Source organism: Neltuma alba, unplaced genomic scaffold (genome assembly GCF_004799145.2).
Source record: "Neltuma alba isolate B1F8T4 unplaced genomic scaffold, ASM479914v2 tig00006445_pilon, whole genome shotgun sequence".
NCBI lineage: Eukaryota > Viridiplantae > Streptophyta > Magnoliopsida > Fabales > Fabaceae > Neltuma > Neltuma alba.
In genome coordinates this window covers 46501-64653 of record NW_021634471.1, presented here as the reverse complement: position 1 = coordinate 64653, position 18153 = coordinate 46501, and the positions used below count along the sequence as shown (strand labels likewise).

The 18153-nt window shown below is 35.1% G+C and overlaps 1 protein-coding gene and 1 pseudogene across 1 annotated transcript; both read left to right on the top strand.

Annotated features, from left to right (window-relative positions):
• The first annotated feature begins 2060 nt into the window (after positions 1-2060).
• On the top strand, positions 2061-4701 carry LOC114750447 (receptor-like cytosolic serine/threonine-protein kinase RBK2; annotated as a pseudogene).
• A 7385-nt stretch (positions 4702-12086) lies between these two features.
• Positions 12087-15684, top strand: LOC114750442 (probable prolyl 4-hydroxylase 4). Its single transcript, XM_028939044.1, has 7 exons — positions 12087-12320; positions 12447-12504; positions 12608-12712; positions 13419-13476; positions 14080-14255; positions 15061-15136; positions 15265-15684. Exons 1-7 carry the CDS (start codon positions 12181-12183, stop codon positions 15555-15557), a joined length of 906 nt encoding a protein of 301 aa, XP_028794877.1. The 5' UTR covers positions 12087-12180; the 3' UTR covers positions 15558-15684.
• The last annotated feature ends 2469 nt before the right edge of the window (positions 15685-18153 follow it).

Sequence of the window (18153 nt, the reverse complement as noted above, 5' to 3'; positions counted from 1 at the left end):
GTTTATACAAGTGACATAAAAGCATTTCTGTGATAATTGAATATATTGTTGCGCGGGAACGAGGTCCAACTTCCAGATCCATCGCCTTTGGAAGCACCAGATATGAGAATGCAAGGGTTTTGGCTTTTGAAGGAGTGACTACCAGCTTGGCACAAAAGCACTGTAAGTAATAACCCAGAACTCTCTTTTTAAAGCAATGATCCTAATTTTTCGTAAAAAGCCTGTCATAACTACCATTTCGATTGCTATGTGGGCATGCTTGATGCTTCTTTGTGAATGAGCTACCTCTCTCTAATTTCCTCTTCTTCCTCTCTTTATCTTGTTTTACTCCCTCCGTTCCTTATTATAAGAGACACTGCTTTCTTATACCATGTTCCTATATAAGAGACACTTACAAGTTGTCTCTACTTTTTTGTGTTGATTTACTATTTTATCCATATTTATTATCTCTAACTCACACTCTCTCTCCCTCCCACTTCTCTTTCTTTTAATAATTTAATTGTTCTCTCTCATGCTTCTCTCCTTATTAATGAGGGCATTTTTGGAAAAAAATTATATTTTTATACATTAATTGTTCTTAACTAATTTTAACTGTTTTTTTGATCAAGGTTATTTGTCTCTTATAATAAGGAACGGAGTGAGTAAGATTTAGGGCCTTTTGGTTTGAGGGGAGGGAAAGGGGAGGGAGGGGAGGGAGGGGGTAGGGAAGGGGAGGGGAGGTTTTATCCTCACCTTGTTTGGTTTGATTAAAAAGGAGGGGAGGGGAGGGTATTTAATGATCCCTTGTTTGGTTCAAGGAGGGGAGGGGAGGGATAGTAATAATCAATTTACCATTTTACCCTTACATATTAGTTTATGTTTTTTATTGATATATTATATAAATTAATTTACATCTTAATTTAAATTATATAATTTAATAAAAATTCAGTCTTATCATGTTAATATGTGTATTAAAAAATTGGTATAGTAATTTTTATTCTAATTAATATAATAATATATTAAAATAATCAAATTAACAAATTTTATATGCTCTAAGAAAATGAAATTTTATTTTCTTTAGGCTATCTTTTTTTCTAGCTTTAAAATATATTTAATAAATAATATATTTAAAAAAACAATTAATTTATATATTATAATTTTTTATTTAAATAATTTTTTATTTTTAAATAATTTTTATAATATATTTTTAATTATAATAATGTATATATTTTTTATTTGAAATAAATATTATAATAATATATTTTATGGGTAGAAGTGGAATATTAAAAAAACCATAAGGGCATAATGGTCCAAAATTTTGGCTCCCCTCCAAAAACCCCCAATTTGGAGGGGAGCCAAAAGGGGGAGGGGAGGGGGGAGGGGGGGAGGGGAGGGGACATTTTAGCTCCCTCCCCTCCAAAATTTTTAACCAAATGAGGGGAGGGGCTCATTTTCCCTCCCTCCCCTCCCCTCCCCTCCAACCAAACACACCCTTAGCGTCTAAGGAGAAGACAAAGATGACTAATAAAAACCCGTTTTTTCCGCACCAAAATTCGGTGGATTTGATGACACACTATTAAAAGATTCATACTATTGCGGCGCCTCAGAAAATTCATGCCAGCCACTGATTTCTTGGCGTATCTCTCTTCTGTCTCTTTCTTGTTTTCTTTAGTTATTCTGCGCTCGCGCGTTCTTGCTGTGGCTCAAACCCCTTTTCATTTTCAAATTCCCTTCTGGATTTGGCCCCCTCTATCTAGGCCATGAACTATGAACGTGAACCCCAATTTCCCCCTACGTAAGCTTCCTTCAATTTCCTTTCAGTTCTCTGCATTGTCTGTACCCAATGCCTGTTTTTATCAAATTCTCATTCTTCAAATGCTTCATTGAATACAACATTTAGTTTGTCCTCTCTGTTTCCTTCTAAGAACATGTATCTGGGACAATTTTGTCTCTGTCTCATTATTATTAACGGCATTTGATGCCTTGAGGTTTTGGTCATTTGCAATGTGTTCGTACATTTTCGTCCTATCGGTCCTGTCAAATTCTTTGTTCTTTGCTGAAAAATAAGATTACATTGGCAGCAATGGTTTCCACAGCGTGGAAAATGTGAACGAGGAAGAAAAAGAAAAGCGGATTCCTCCAAAAAGGGCATGCAGACCAAGGAATGGGTCTTCTGATTCCATTTCAAGTGATGGTAAGTTATCCTCTTCGTTGCTCTGATCATTCATTGTGAATGATACTAAATTAAGATCATTGTTTATTGTACTAATGTTAGAATGCATACCATATTAGATTCTTTGGAGCAACGAATACCTGAGTGTTCTTCTAGGGGTGACATTGAGGAATGTTCCAGCAGTCTAGAACCCAAATCCCCTTCTTCCAAGACCTCTGATTCAGAGAGTCAGTCAAACAATGCCCAGTGGCATGGTTTCTTTCGTTTGTTAAAGAAAGGACCCAAAATGCGTTTCCAACCCATTCTTCCACTTAAAAACGTTCCAAAACTCACCAGAAGAAATAGCAAGAGATACAGGGAGAACCAGGTCCCGCCTCTAAATTCGCCACTGAATAATCCAGCTCTCAAGACAATCTTGGACACTGAATTGTTCTGCTTCAAAGCTTCCTGGAAAAATTTCTCACATGCAGAGATTGTGATTGCAACTAACAATTTCAGCCATGGTTTGTGCTCTTTCTCCTAACAATATTGCTTTACTTTTAGCTGACACCGGTTGATCAAAAGAAAAACTTGACAATGATAAGCTACTTCTGTTTCTTTCCTTTTTCAGAGAATGTGATTGGTCAAGGAGGTTATGCTGTGGTTTACAAAGGCAAAATGGAAGATGGGCAGTTTGTTGCAATCAAACAGCTCACCAGAGGAACTCTAGAAGAAATGACTGCAGATTTCTTGTCTGAGCTTGGAATTATAGTGCACGTGAAGCATCCCAATATTGCGAGATTGATTGGATATGGTGTTGAAGGGGGAATGTTTCTTGTTCTTCAGTTGTCTCCACACGGCAGCCTAGCATCCATACTTTATGGTTTGTTAAACTTTTTGAAAATTCTGAATATAAAAAACCACGGTAAATTTCTGCAGAATTCATTTCCTCGTGTGATTTCAGGACCTCGAGAGAAACTTGGCTGGAGCTTAAGGTATAAGATTGCTTTTGGGACTGCTGATGGCCTTCGCTATCTGCATGAGGAATGCCAAAGAAGGATAATTCACAGAGATATCAAGGCTTCTAATATTTTGCTCTCAGAGGACTTTGAAGCTATGGTTAAGCCCAGTACAGCAATGATAAATTATACTTTTGTATTTAGATGTTTCTTCTGGCTTTCTTGGGAGTTTGGACAATGTTTTAACTTCATCATCATACCAGATATCTGATTTTGGGCTTTCAAAATGGTTACCGGACCAATGGACTCACCATACAATATCCAAAATTGAAGGCACCTTCGGGTTTGTATATCTAAGAGATCCACAAAATTTCTAAGTGTTTATTTATAATCCTTTTCCCCCCAGTCATTCTTTGACCCTTTTGTTTTCCAATCACTTTGCCTGTTACAACAGCTACCTTCCTCCAGAATTCTTCATGCATGGTTTAGTAGACGAAAAGACCGATGTCTACGCTTATGGGGTTTTATTATTGGAGCTCATTACTGGACGACAAGCTTTGGATAGCTCACAGAAAAGCTTAGTGATGTGGGTATGCCCGCTTCCCCCCCCCCCCGCCCAAAAAAAAAAACACTAAGGATAATATTCTACTGGGCTTGTTGATATTTAAAATGTCAATTTCATTCCAGTCTGCTTGACCACTTATTTTCCAGGCAAAACCTTTGCTTTCTTCAAATAACATTAAAGAGCTTGTCGATCCATATCTGAATGGCGCTTATGATGAAGAACAAATGAAACTTGTAGTCTTAGTAGCTTCATTGTGTGTTGATCAATCCTCAGCTGAACGACCAAACATGAGCCAGGTACATATAAACTTACCCTGCTGTTTTGTATTGATCATTGAGTTCAATGAGACATTACTTGTTGCTAAAACAAGATATTTTTCATCCATCAACCTTAACCATGGATAAAGTTCCAGCAAAAGTGATGTCACATTGAAGCAAAACCAAAACTGCTTACTTGGCTACATTAACAGAACGCAGTCATCCATACAACAAAAAAAATGGTTCAGGCAATATGAATAAGGCATACCAGCACGCTAGTCTGCCGATCCATTTAAGAATCTGATGCCCTGGAACTTCAATACATCTGTGATGAATTGATACAGAGCATGAAATGTTTCACGATGTTGGATGATGCAGGTATTAACGATTCTTAGAGGAGGAGGAGATAGCTTGGAGCTAAAGAAATTGCAACAGAAGTCCAAAATTCAAAGGGACGTACTCTGAAGAACCCTTAGATGCAGAGGAGTACAACTCAACAGAGTTTTTGAATGTCCCGGATCCACATATGCAGACTCTTCACTCTTCTGGGAAGCTGTAACTGTAACGAAGAGGAAAAACAGAAACAACTTTCACAGGTAGAGACAGGGCTGTGATTCAAGAAACTGGTTCTGAGGCAGCCATTTTTGACGTAGAGCGAACACGAGGTGACTCCACTGGCGGCTATGACAGGTTGAACGTGGTGATATGTGTACAGAAAGGAGAACCGAGAGGCAAGAAAGAACCTCGTGAACATTTTTGTCCATAATGAATACACACACACACACACACACACACGATCAATATGAGGATGACGATAAGGAGGCCATTGAATGTGGAGAAATTTACATGAGTTCATATTAGCTTTGCCATAACTTTTCCCTCATCAGATGAAGTTATTCATGGAATAAGATTTTTGAATAGAATGCGTATAGCGTTCTTGGCCGTCAGGCGTATAGTGTGTATATGCACCATGCACAACTTTTCTTCTGCACAAAAATAGATATTCTGGGCATAATTAGATGTAGTTCCAATGAAGCTAGAAACTGGAACCTTGTTTTTTTCCTTCAGAATTAAAGGCATGAGGAAGCCACGTACAAAAATGCTAGCCACTGATTACATAATCATCATCAAGTAAAAACCAACAGCTGCTAGGGGCTACAACATCAACATTTTCTCACCGCAACTCGGTCAAGTTCAAATATCATAACAACAGATACTCATTTCTTTTAGTTATTGCATATGAACGGGATTTCCTCTAGATACAGCAGCAAGACAGCAGGTTATCAGAAAATCAGAACCTAGATTTACACATCAAGATCTTATGTTCACAAATTTTGTAACATCTTCAAACAGGATGCATCAAGCCACGGCTGAAATGCTCCTCCTTGGGGCACATGCTGCAATTTACACAGACTGTGAGCAACTAATATCTATCATTAATGTACACATAGACAGATCCAGGGCACGTGAAATTATTAATTTACCTTCAACCAATAAAAAAATCCCCGCAGGAGAAACAGAGCCTTATGTGGTTCCCTGACTTGATTAATTGCATCTTGTAAACCTGAAAAATTATGAAAAAGTTATTTTACTACAGGACAATTAAGAAACCTTCACCATTGTGCAAATATGATGATAGAATTACACATAGTAGAAGAACATGAAAACAAGGGACACATAACGGAAGACATTGCAAAAAGTAGCTAGTGAAATCAACTTTTGCACCAGGTAAGTCTGCTACTATAGCCCATCACACTGACCATTAAAAAAGCAGTGACACTATTTCACAAAAATGTAGCAATAATCACATAATGCAGAAATCAAGTCCCTCTATCACTGAAGAAGGCATGGTCCTTGAATAATCATTGACACAAAGAAAGAGAGAAAAAATTACTCCCCACTATTTTATCTTTTGTATCCAATGTAAGTCATCAGTATTACATGAATTATATTGAATGCAATCATTGTTTAGAATGGGGAAAAAAAGAACCTTACCACGGTGCATTTTAAGATATGAGGTTTTATTGTTAGCACCTTCCTTTGGACGATCTTTTGTCACCCCATGGCGCATTTCTCTATGTTGTACCTTCGACCTTTCGTGAGATGCTACTTGCAGAAGTTTATCAAGCTCCCTCTCGTTATAAGGCCTTTCAAGTTCTTCCATGAGTCCTTTTCTAAACAAGCTGTCTTTATGATTCCTTTCATCTGCAAGGCACTAAACACACCAAGGCATATAAAAGAAATAATCAAAAAAATTGTTTGTTAGACATTCTAATTAGGTGAATGCGGCAATTGCAATCCAAATTACATATTATGAATATTACAGCTATCACTGCCCAAGAAAAAGACACTTACCGATGAATGACAACTTTTTTGACAAATGGATGGGCTGTCTAAGTAATATTGACTAGGATCCAGAATAATTGGTTCAGAATCAGTGGAGCTTTGATCACATTCGTCCTCATATACCACTCTCACACCATTTTCAGGCATGTAAATCAAATTGTCACCATTTGCACAAATAGATTTCAGGAATAGTTGGTAATTTTCATCCACAATATTGCCCAACTCCTTGCTGTTGCACCTGTGCTTGGCCACATGAGAAGCAAACAAACCTTGTCTTGCATTAGGAAGTTCAGTTGCCTCATTGGAAACTTGTGAATTCTGCCAAACTGCTGAACCTTGTTCTTCTGAATTCTTCTTAACCTCAGAATTCAGATATATTTGCCAGTCTTCATCCATAACATCACTCAACACTTCACCGTGGCACTTGTTTTTGGCCATTTGATAATCATCTGAAGCTTGTCCAGCATTAGGGGGTTCAGCTGCCTCACTGGAAACTTGTAAATTCTGCCTAACCTCAAACTTCAGAAATTCTTGCCAATCTTCATCCACGTCTCTCAACACTTCATTGTTCCGCTTGTCCTTGGCCACACAATAAACATCTGAACCTTGTCTAATATTAGGGGGTTCAGTTGCCGCATCGGAAACTTGTAAATTTTTCCTAACTGCTGAACATTTTTCTTTTGAGTTCTTCCTAATCTCAGAATTCAGATATGTTTGCCAGTCTTCATCCACAGCATCACTCCGCACTTCACTGTGGGTATTTTTCTTGGCCACATGATAATCATCTGAAACTTGTCTTGAATTAGGGAGTTCAGTTACCTCAAAGGGAACTTGAAAGTTCTGCCTAACCTCTGAGTTCTTTTCTTCTGATTCACCTGCCCCATAGCTTATTGTTATAGCACTTTCTGGAATATAAATCAAATTGTCACCTTCTATCCTTGATGAATTCAGGAATAACCGATAATCTTCATCATCACCCTCACAATGAATTTTACTATTGACCGAATCATGCAATCTCTCTTCTTGTCCTTCATACTTTGCACAAAATAACTGGTTACCAGCAAAGACTTTTAATATGTATGAGTTATCAGTTTCCCTTAAATTTTCCAAGAACATTTTATACTGAGCATCCGTGTCGTCATCATTATAACTGTCATGGCTTGTGTTAACATCAGCATCAGAAACATGAAAGACAGCTTTATCTAAAAAGAATTCATAATCCTCATCCACTTCTTCCTCCAAAACATGACCACTATTCTCACCATTTTTCACAACTTCATCGCCCCAACTGCCCACATTTTTCCTTTTAGCGTTGGCCCTGCAATTGTGTTCCATCATCTCACTAGCAGTGGACCTTCTCTTCAATCGCCTCATCAATCTACTATCATATTGAGGAACTTCCCAGTTTTCTATAAGATGAGTGTATTCCCGCTTGATCGTACCTTTACTAGGTCCCATTCTACTTTAAGCAGAGCAACCCCACCTTTCTTTGGAAAGGAAATTCTAAGAACATGAATAAAACAAAAAAAAACAAAAGATAAGCCCATCATTCATCACCTTGAAGAACAAAATAAGATACATCATTTAAAAAAACAAAAAAGAAAGAAAACTAACCAACATTTACAACCGAAATCAAAACAACAGACATAAAAACGTCATTTCGTCGACAGAAGGTTAAACAAATACATGCAAAGACTACGAAAAAAAAAAAAAAAAAAACCAAAACTAAGGACAGTTGAGCAAGAGCATAACTCAGTCAGCCACAAAGAGATGCAAACAGATATTCTCATAAAAACTCTGCTCCCCGAAACTATGATAGCCCGACATTTCATCGACCCCATAACGACGTTCAAAGGCAATTCTCACCCCCCATAATAAAAGAATAACAGAGCAAGGCTAAGGCATTACTGGCAGGAGAACCTAATGCAATCAGTTCAAAAAGAGCATATTGAGAATCGAAGCTTCGACTGCTGATTTAGAAGAAACCCAGATTGTTTCTCGCTTCAATATTGGGAAACGGCTTGATATTTGATGAATGTTGCTCAAAGTCAGAAGAAACTGTAGTTTCTACAGGATATCGGTGACTCAGCTCAAAGTAAGAAACGGTTCACATTCTTAACCATGGACATAATGGTAATAATAATAATAATACTTGTAGTAGTAATAAGACAAAATTTTATATATGACTCAAAAACCAAAGAGGAGAGATTTAGGCATCTGGTGGGTGCAGCACTAAACTGTGAACGAATTTAAATTACTGTCTTGGAAAGGAAAAGACGCTGTGACCTGTGAACGCAGTTCTGAACGGATACACTGAACTGAAGGGACGGTTCATCCATGATGAAGTGACCGTTCAAGATTTAGAGAAATATATGCAGAGTGAGAATCATTAAGATGATGTTTCAAAAAATGAAAGCTAAAAGCTCTTTATAATAAGTGAGTGATTGTGATTTTCTAAATCTTTGGGTAACTCTAAAATAACTTTTCAGAAGTATTTTTTTATAAATTAAAACAAATTTCTTCACATATTTACTTTATATATTATAAAAATACTTCTGAAACTATAATTTTATTTTTATCTAATCACCTCCTAAAACTAATTGACGTGATTGATTAGTGGACTTTGTAGTAGCCATGTTTTTCAAATATCATCTTTATTTTAGCATCCTATCGCGGAAAAGAAGCGGATCGTCCTGCCATTAGATATAGCTCTCTCATGAATTAGTGTTCGAATGGCAAAAATATGATATATTGGCATTCTCATTAATGTGAGAAATTTTTCAATGACTTTCTCATACAGTGATTATTATTTAGGGCCTAACTCAGTCCATTTTAATTATAGGCGCCAGTCTTTCAAAGTTTGGCTGGAAAAAGAAGCTGCGATAACATCCTATACCCTTTTATTCATCTTGTTCCGTATCAGTCATTTTCAACAAATTTCATACAAATCAATTTTTTTAAAAAAATTTTATTAACTTTTATTTAAAATCCAATAATTTTTAAATTTTTTTTTGTTTAATATATTACTTTTTGTTCTTAATATAATTTTTAATTTGATTCTAAATATAAGATCTTTCCACTTTGTCTCTCATATTTAACTATTTTTTAAAGTAGTTCTTATAGTAGTTGCACATATTAAATATTCTATTCAATGGTAATTCTAGCTAATTTATATAACTAATAAGGATGTTCTATGAAAGACAATACTTATTTATTAAACATAACTAACTAATTTGACAAACTTTTTTGATCTACTCAAATTGGTCAGTCAATTCTTATATTAAGGACAGGAAGTGGCACGTTATATCGCATGAGAACAAAGTTAACACAATAATAAATGAAGAATAAAATCATATATTCATATAAAATATTTTTCTATATGCGTGCCTTGTAAATATAACCAAGACTAGAAGAGTACTAGTCATATATAGTTAGCTAGTGTTAGGCTCCAAGAGAAGACCTTTAATTTGGAGTTGTGCCATTGACTGCGGGGGATTGACGATGAATCTCTTGAAATTGTAATTTTGGGAATGCCACTTTTCTATATTTCAGAGCAGCCATATAAATGCACGTCTATTTTTTCATACAAAAGTGGTTTTATAAGGAAAAATATATATAAAAGAAGTTTGAAGTCTCTAAATTTTAAATAAGGAATTTTTACAATTGTTATTTATAAATTTAATATTGTCAAAAACCTTTCGAAATGTTGTTACCATATCTGATTTGAAATTTAATAATTTTAAGCTTTATTTTGTGGGATTTTCTCATTTTACAACTTTTAAGATAAAACAATGTTTTGATTGGAACTAAAACTAGTATGAACTAAGTATGGACTATATAAAAGGTTTTATTGTAAATACGACAAAAAGGATTCTGGAGAGTAATTAATATACGTTGGATTGGATTAATTTCTACTATCTATTAAAAGAATGAGAAGATTATGTACTTTGAAGAGGTCTACTGTACACTTATTAAAAAGTAGAGCCATCAAAACGAGCCAAGCCCATCGGGCTAGTCCTTTTAAACCCTTTTAAGTGGAGGACCAGGCTTGTATTTTAGGTGATTTAAAAGAAAATTGGGTTTAAAAAGGTTAGTTCTATACGGCTCAAAAATAAAAGGGCCAAGGGCTAGCCCTTTTAAACCTATCTATTTTTTATTATTATTATCAATATATTTATAAAGTTATAGATTAGTCTTTTATGAATAAATTTAAATTAGAAAAATACTTAGAATAATCAATATTCAACCTAGATAATTGAAAAGAATTAGATGTCTTGGACTTGTGGAAAAACAATTAAAATCAATTTTCAATTCTTTCAAGAATGGTAGCTTATATTTTAAACATTTTAATCACCATAATAGCTAGTAGATCTTCATTTGCCATTGATTTACATATCTTAATAAAGTGTAAAACTTTTCTTATTCGAACAAATATTCAGGCTCTTATTTGTACTTATAACTACTGTATAATTTTATTTTAGATAAGGTAAATGAAGACAAAAATCTTAATATTTTTATCACTGAAGAAGAGCTCACTTGTAGTAAAGAACAATCAAATGTTGCTGATCTTGATGATACTGATGAAAATGAAAATAAAGATAATAATGATGTTGATATTGTTAATTTTTAACTGCTAGATTTTTATCTTTCTGTTTTTCGTGTTTTGTTATATATATATTTTATTTTGAACAATAGTTTATTGGCATTTAATTTTTTTTCTATACACCACTAATTTATTTTACTTATATTTATAATTTGAATAAAAAATCTTAGAAGTTTTCTTGTTTTATTTTTTATTTTAAAATAATTAAAAAGAATTTAAATCTTAAAAAATAACATAAAAGGGCCAGCCCTTTTAAACCTTGAATCTGCATTTTCAAGGGCCGGACTTTAATAATTAGATAATTTTAAGGTATGTGGGCTTTAAAGGGCCGGTTTTTTTCGACCCTGGCCCTTCAAGGGCTAGCCTTTTAGGACCGGGCTAGCCCTTATTGACAACTCTATTAAAAAATTGTGAATTTGAGTAATATACTTATATCCTCTTTTTTGCATGACTTAGTCCGGATAGAGAGGGCATAGTATCTAATTGTCTATATGTATGACCATAAATGATACATAATTACAAGATAGCTATAATTTATCAACCAAAGTTGGCCCAAAAAAAAATAAATAAATCAACCAAATAAGTTATCATAGTTATGCGCATAGAGGCAATGTCCTTATAGGTGCGTCTAGGGCTGGAGTCAATCAGGATTTCTAGACGAAGGGGGCCATTAGTACCAAGCAAAATATATATTCCTTGTATCCAAAATATAAAATCTATTTTGTAATGTAATTTGCACATTAAAATGGGTTTTATATTTAGAACCGGAGGAATATAATAATTGATCGTCTAAAACATGAAATGAATCATAATATATACTAACTCGTCCTAAACATAAGAGCTAATTCATAGTTCTAAATATAATATCTCAATCTATTTTGTTTTTCAAATTTATAATGTGTTTTTAAAAATATCTCTACTGATTTTAAGATATTTTTACCCAAGTATAATTTCAATATACATGATTAAATAAAAGTAATTTAAGAAAGTTAACTTACATTTATTATAAATAATTAACTTATTTAATTTGTTTAGTTTTTCAGATTAGTTATTTAACTGAACCAATGCTATATACTTATAAAATAAATATTTTAATGTGTGCGTGACGAATCTTCCCCGCGTTTTCCAAGTTTTGGGAAAACGGCGTCTTTCCTTTGGACGAGATCTGCTAAAAGCCTAAAACTAAAAGAGGGAACAGATTCTGGTAATTTTATACAATCTGGGCCGAAGAGATAACTATTAACTAACTATCCCACCCGCTCGGTGACTCCGATAAACATTTTCCCGGAAAATTTCCCTGCGGATCGAAGCTGGACTCAATGTCTAGGTTTGTGTCTTCGGTGTTCCTCCTGTTGATTTCAATCTTCCTGATCACTCGTGAAGTATCCAGCTCCTACGCTGGTTCCGCTAGTTCCATTGTCGACCCATCTAAAGTCAAACAGGTTTCATGGAAGCCAAGGTCTCATTCCTTCGCCTCTTGAATTTCATGCCACTGTAGCTTTATATCTTTCTCAATATTTCCTGTTTAACTTCACTATTTTCTACTTTTGAGTGGAAGTGAAATGAATGAATCTCATTTATGCAGAGCTTTTGTTTACGAAGGTTTCCTCACAGAGTTAGAATGCGACCACTTGATCTCTTTAGTGAGTATCGGTAGAAATCCAGGCTTTGCTGATGTGAATTTGATGTGGTTTCATTCGATTTCTTCGATTAATGAAGCGATGCCTGTTCATTGCGTTGTACTAGGCCAAATCAGAGTTGAAGAGATCTGAAGTAGCGGATAATGATTCTGGAGAAAGCAGACTAAGTGAAGTTCGAACAAGCTCAGGGATGTTTATTTCTAAGAACAAGGTCGGTTTCACTGTTACTCCTTGATGTCTTTCCTAATTTGTTTGCTTATATATGTATAATTATGCCTTGATAGTGGCCTCGTTATTTTCTTTTTGGGTTCACATCTTTTAAGATCAATGCATAAGCCACAATCACTTTCCTATCCATAATAAGTATAATGATGGACGAAAATCTGAAAATATACGGGTGGGTTCATTTTGTGGGTTTAAACTTATTATCTCTTATTGCTATTACTTGGGCTGAGCGAGGTTGTTAGCACAATGAATATCTATTTAATGTCCGTATGACTCTATTAAAAATTGTATGTTCATCCTTCTTTTGGTCCCCTTTCTTTTAAAACCCTTTAACTGCTTTTACGTTTTGCTAGCATATTGGCATATGAAGGGCAAATTATGCCTATAACAAATGGTTATTTAGACTTGGCTTTAGTTCTGTTTTAGAAGAGATGCTGTAGAAAAGGGTGTGTATAGCCGGAGAGCCTGGAAGAAAATCTGGTTGGAGTTTGTATCATTAGTTGCTTGTGTTTAGACGGGCTGTTAATAACATGCAGGGTTTTCTTGATTATTCTGCTTCTTAAGGGAATGGATATTGTTTCTTCACAATACATTCATGCGTCCATATATATACCTACGTCTGTGTATATATATTTATATAAATAAGTATGTTGTGGACATTGAATGGACATGTTTTAATCTTATCTTTATAGGATCCTATTGTTGCTGGTATCGAGGACAAGATTTCATCATGGACCTTTCTTCCAAAAGGTATGCCCTCATATTTCGAAAATCTGCATGGCATCATTGTGAGAACTGTGGAGCTGATTACCGATATTTATGTCTTTCTATTCCGTATATGTATGATAATGTGTTTTCTTAAGATGTCAATGCCCAGATTTTGTGCTTGCTTGTAAATAGGGCAACACAAGGGGGTAATTACCTCTATTCTGTTGAAAAAAGTTGTTAGTTAGTTCTTTGATGACTGGAAGCAATTTTCCTTTTAAAACCACCGTCCATCTCTTCTCCTTTTGTTCATCTTTCTCTTCCAACCTACCAGCCAGCCTTGCAAATTAATTATATTGATGTTCTCTGGCTAAAATCTGATGGTTATATGTCCTGAATCGACATTACAAAATGAGTAATTTTCATTATTTCTCTTAATTATAAGTTCAACCTATGAATTTTAAAAGCTGTGGTTGTTAAAGTTAAACCGTATCAGGAATATTCTAAGATGGCTCCTTTAGAGGTGCTTACATGACCCTAGTGATGAATTGCATTTCTAGATTCCATAATTCCCTTCTCCTCCAAAAGAAAGAATATTGAAACAAGAATGACTAGGTTTCCTTATTATATTTGATCGTTAAATTTCAGAAAATGGGGAAGACATACAAGTATTGCGATATGAGCACGGGCAGAAATATGAACCACATTATGATTACTTTGCTGATAAAGTCAATATTGCTCGGGGTGGACATCGAATTGCAACTGTTCTTATGTATCTATCTGATGTGATCAAAGGCGGTGAAACAGTGTTCCCTAATGCAGAGGTCTGTTTCATCACTATTCATTAGTTTTTAATGTTCTTGTTCAATAAGATTATAAATTGCTCGCGGTTTTGAATGAGTCAAATTAGATGGATCTATTTACCTTCTATTTAACTTTTTTGCCTCGGTATTTGCAATTTTATTTTTTTATTTTATATATCTTTTTTCTGGACTTTTTTTTTTTTTGGGTGTCTTTGATTCTCCCTAAATAGACTGGGATGCTGGGGGTCCTTTTCAGTACTTTTTCTTGTTTTGTATCAAATGGAGCTATACATTGCTTGTAAGCTGGGTGGGGAAGGGAATAAACCTGCGTCCCTCACCTTTGCTGCGGACTCAAGTTGCCATTGAGCTAAGTCAAAATTTGTACCAATTTCTTAACTATTTTTCTTAGCCGCTAATGAATTATTATAGCCATTAAATTTCAAAAGCTGTGGCAGCTCGGCAGATACTTTTGAGGAAATTGTGTCTCACTTGGACTCGTCTCAGACAGGCGGTATTTATCCTCAAAGCCAATATAAATGATGCATGCTAATTACACTTTTATTGATTTGGGCATGGGGAGGCGGACAGTCGCAACCTTTCCTGGAGAATGAGTTTTTAAATCTCTCTCTGTCTCTAATTCTTCTCTGCCAAAGACTGCAAAACGAGAGGGGGCCTTTTTTTTTTTTTTTTGGAGGGGTGGGGGGTTGGGGATGGCGGAGGGTTCAGGTTTGTGGCAGAATTGTCTGGACCGTCTAGACAAATTTTGTCTACCTTTTATTACTTGTATATAATTTTGGTAACTTACAAATTTCCATTCTGCTTCCAGGACCCTCCACGCCCCAGAGGTTCTGAAAGTAAAAGTAGCGATGATCTCTCAGATTGTGCTAAGAAAGGAGTAGCAGGTGTGGATTTGAATGACTATTTTCTTTCATGAATTATCTTCTTTGTTGCACTGTCCCATTCGATGCCTGTCAGATTAACGTTTAATAATATGTTCTTCTCTTTCCATCCTCGCTATGGCAATGAGCAGTGAAACCACGTAGAGGGGATGCTCTTCTATTCTTCAGCCTCCACCCTAGTGCTATCCCAGACACCCAGAGTCTCCACGCAGGATGCCCAGTAATTGAAGGTGAAAAATGGTCAGCAACAAAGTGGATTCACGTGGACTCATTTGATAAGATAGTGGGAGCCGGAGAGTGCACCGATCAGCATGTGAACTGTGAGAGATGGGCCGCTCTTGGAGAATGCACTAATAATGCTGAGTACATGGTTGGTTCCCCAGATCTTCCTGGCTACTGTAGGAAGAGTTGCAAGGCATGTTAGAATTGCAGCTGATGGACGCTTCCCACGTAATTATATGCCCATAGCCTTTCATCTGTTTCTTCATTGATATTTATCATTCTCGGATTGCAGTTATATGCCTAATTTATAATGGTTTTGTCCTTGCTAATGGCTACACTTCCATAGCTGAACTTGTTGGTAGAATGGTAGTAAAGCTGAAATGGCTAACCGTGCGGAGGTTGCCATTATACTCATCTAATCAAGAATTAGTTTTGAAATGAGTTTATATCTGGATAATATTTGAGTTTATTTTTTTTTTGGTCGGGTATGATATTTGAGTTTGAATAACAGTCATAAAGGGGATTTCATGGTAGGGGTGTTCACGGGACAGGACCGGGACGGGACCAGGACAAACCGGTCCTGTCCTGGTGAATAGGGACGGGACAGGGATTTTGTCCCGTGTCCCGTCCCGCTTCCCCTTTTTTTTTAAAAAAAAACTATAATTTTTTTATATGAATTTTTTTATGTTATAATGCTTATTTTTTATTGGGCTTCTAAAGATAAAAACATCATAAAAAAATATTATGTAGAAAGTTCAATTATATAGTATAAAAAAGATGTAAAAATAATAATGTAAAAAAAATACGGGAAAAAAACACTGTATAATGTCTTTATCAATTATTTTATTGAGGAATGAGATTTTGTTAAGATAATACTACAACTTAAGAGCAAAAAATCACTATAAAAGTAATAATTATTATTAATAAGTAAATTAAATGATATAATAATTATTATTAATAAACAATTTTTTTAAAAAAATACCTCGGGACAGGAAGGGACGGGACAACCCCGTCCCTTGTCCCGTCCCTCCCGGTCACTGTTCCCGTCTCGTCTTGTACTTATCCCGTCCTGAAATTTTTTTTGTCCCGTCCTGTCCCGTCCTGAACTCACCTGGACTGGGACGGGACGACCGAGACGGGATAAATTAAACACTCCTATTTCATGGTGGGATAATTTTTTGAATTGAAACGAAAAATCTTCATCTTTTTATTTTTTAATGGACGTATCAAGTACTGAATACGAGCATATTTTCTCACAGAAAAAAATCTTCATGTAATGGAATACGTATCTCTAGCACTTCTGTGGTCTCATTCTTTGATTTCCCTCCATAATCATACATCTATAAAAATGATATGTAAAGCCATGCTATTCACTAATTATAGTGTACAACTTCGTTCTAGATAAACCTAAGCCAAGTTTTAACGAGTATGTACCCCATAGCACAAATCTAATATCAAAATTGGGCCGAGTTTTGTATGGTCTAGGAAGTCGGGCGAACTTAATAGTGTTGGAACGTTCGTAGTCCAAACCAAATGTCGAATTCCAACATTCAGATGTAATTTTTGTTGCTGTCCTGCGCCAGACCCCATACCCTGTGAAGGCTTATACCCCTATTTATAAATTTTGTTTATAATCTATAAATCAAGTTTTTGCTAAAAAAATCTATAAATAAAGTCTAATAAATAGGATCAGAGGAGGTAGTACTAATTTATTTATATTAAAGAACAGCCCCACACATATTTATTGATAAAATAACAAAAAATCATATGTTACGATGGATGACGAAGGCATGCTGTTATAGCTGGACACATGATTCCGGCTTACTTACAGTTCATTCATAATATATTAATCAGGTCTTGTCCAAATTATTCAGCTAGTCTCAATCGCTTTACCAAAATTGTCGTTACCGCCTCCAACATAATTCGTAGATTAATTCAATATTATTAATCAAATTTAATTAATTAATTAATTAATTAATTAGATTGGTCCATTCAAAAGTAGTGAATTTTTACTAGGAGAAGTACTCATATTTAGTGCTCAACAGTATCTCGAATAAATTTACCTCTAATAAAATAATACTTATACCTAATTAAAAAAAGTTGATAATAAATAAAACTGAAAATAAAATGCAAAGAAGATGAATGAATATTGTGGTATGCGCAGAGGCACGCGGGAGGATGAGGACGAACCCCACCAAATCAGAGGGAAGAAAAAGACAGCCATATTTTCGTTTTTGTCTGCGGTCCTTTGGCTTCTGCTTTTCACTGTACATATAGTTTTACATTTAATTACTTAAGAACAATAATTTTTTATTATGAATTTTTATCTAACAATATGTATCTTGAATTCGATCCCATGAATATTTATCAAATTAATTTTTTTTGCGTTTTTATTTTTTATTAAAATTTAGAAACATATTTCTTAAAATTCTTTAAATAGAACCTTTTTTTTTTTTTAAATTCTGCCATGGGTAAATGATTCTTGGTGGCCCATTTTCAGTCTACTCATAAAAAATGAAATTACCATTTTATCCTTGGTCTGCTTTTTATTCTCTCTTTTTTGCCCTGGGTACTTTCTTATGCCCCTTTTGTTTTCCAATTGGAAATTTGGAATAGGCGCTCGTCATATATGCTACAGATAACATTATATAAAAGCCAGAAGAATCACACCAAACCTTGGCTGCAGTGTTACAGCACAACAACCTTGTTTAAAAAGAGAGAACTACGTGCATTGCTTCCTCCAAATGAAAACAGATCCAATGAATTTGGCTCACATTCATTCATTTGTTAATTAAGAT

What these genes read in the sequence shown, in the direction of transcription:
- LOC114750442 (XM_028939044.1), top strand. Translation starts at nt 12,181, where the DNA reads ATGTCTAGGTTTGTGTCTTCGGTGTTCCTCCTGTTGATTTCAATCTTC. An exon ending in TGTTTATTTCTAAGAACAAG is followed by an intron (nt 12,713 to 13,418) that starts GTCGGTTTCACT and finishes TTATCTTTATAG; the next exon opens with GATCCTATTGTTGCTGGTAT. An exon ending in CAGTGTTCCCTAATGCAGAG is followed by an intron (nt 14,256 to 15,060) that starts GTCTGTTTCATC and finishes TTCTGCTTCCAG; the next exon opens with GACCCTCCACGCCCCAGAGG.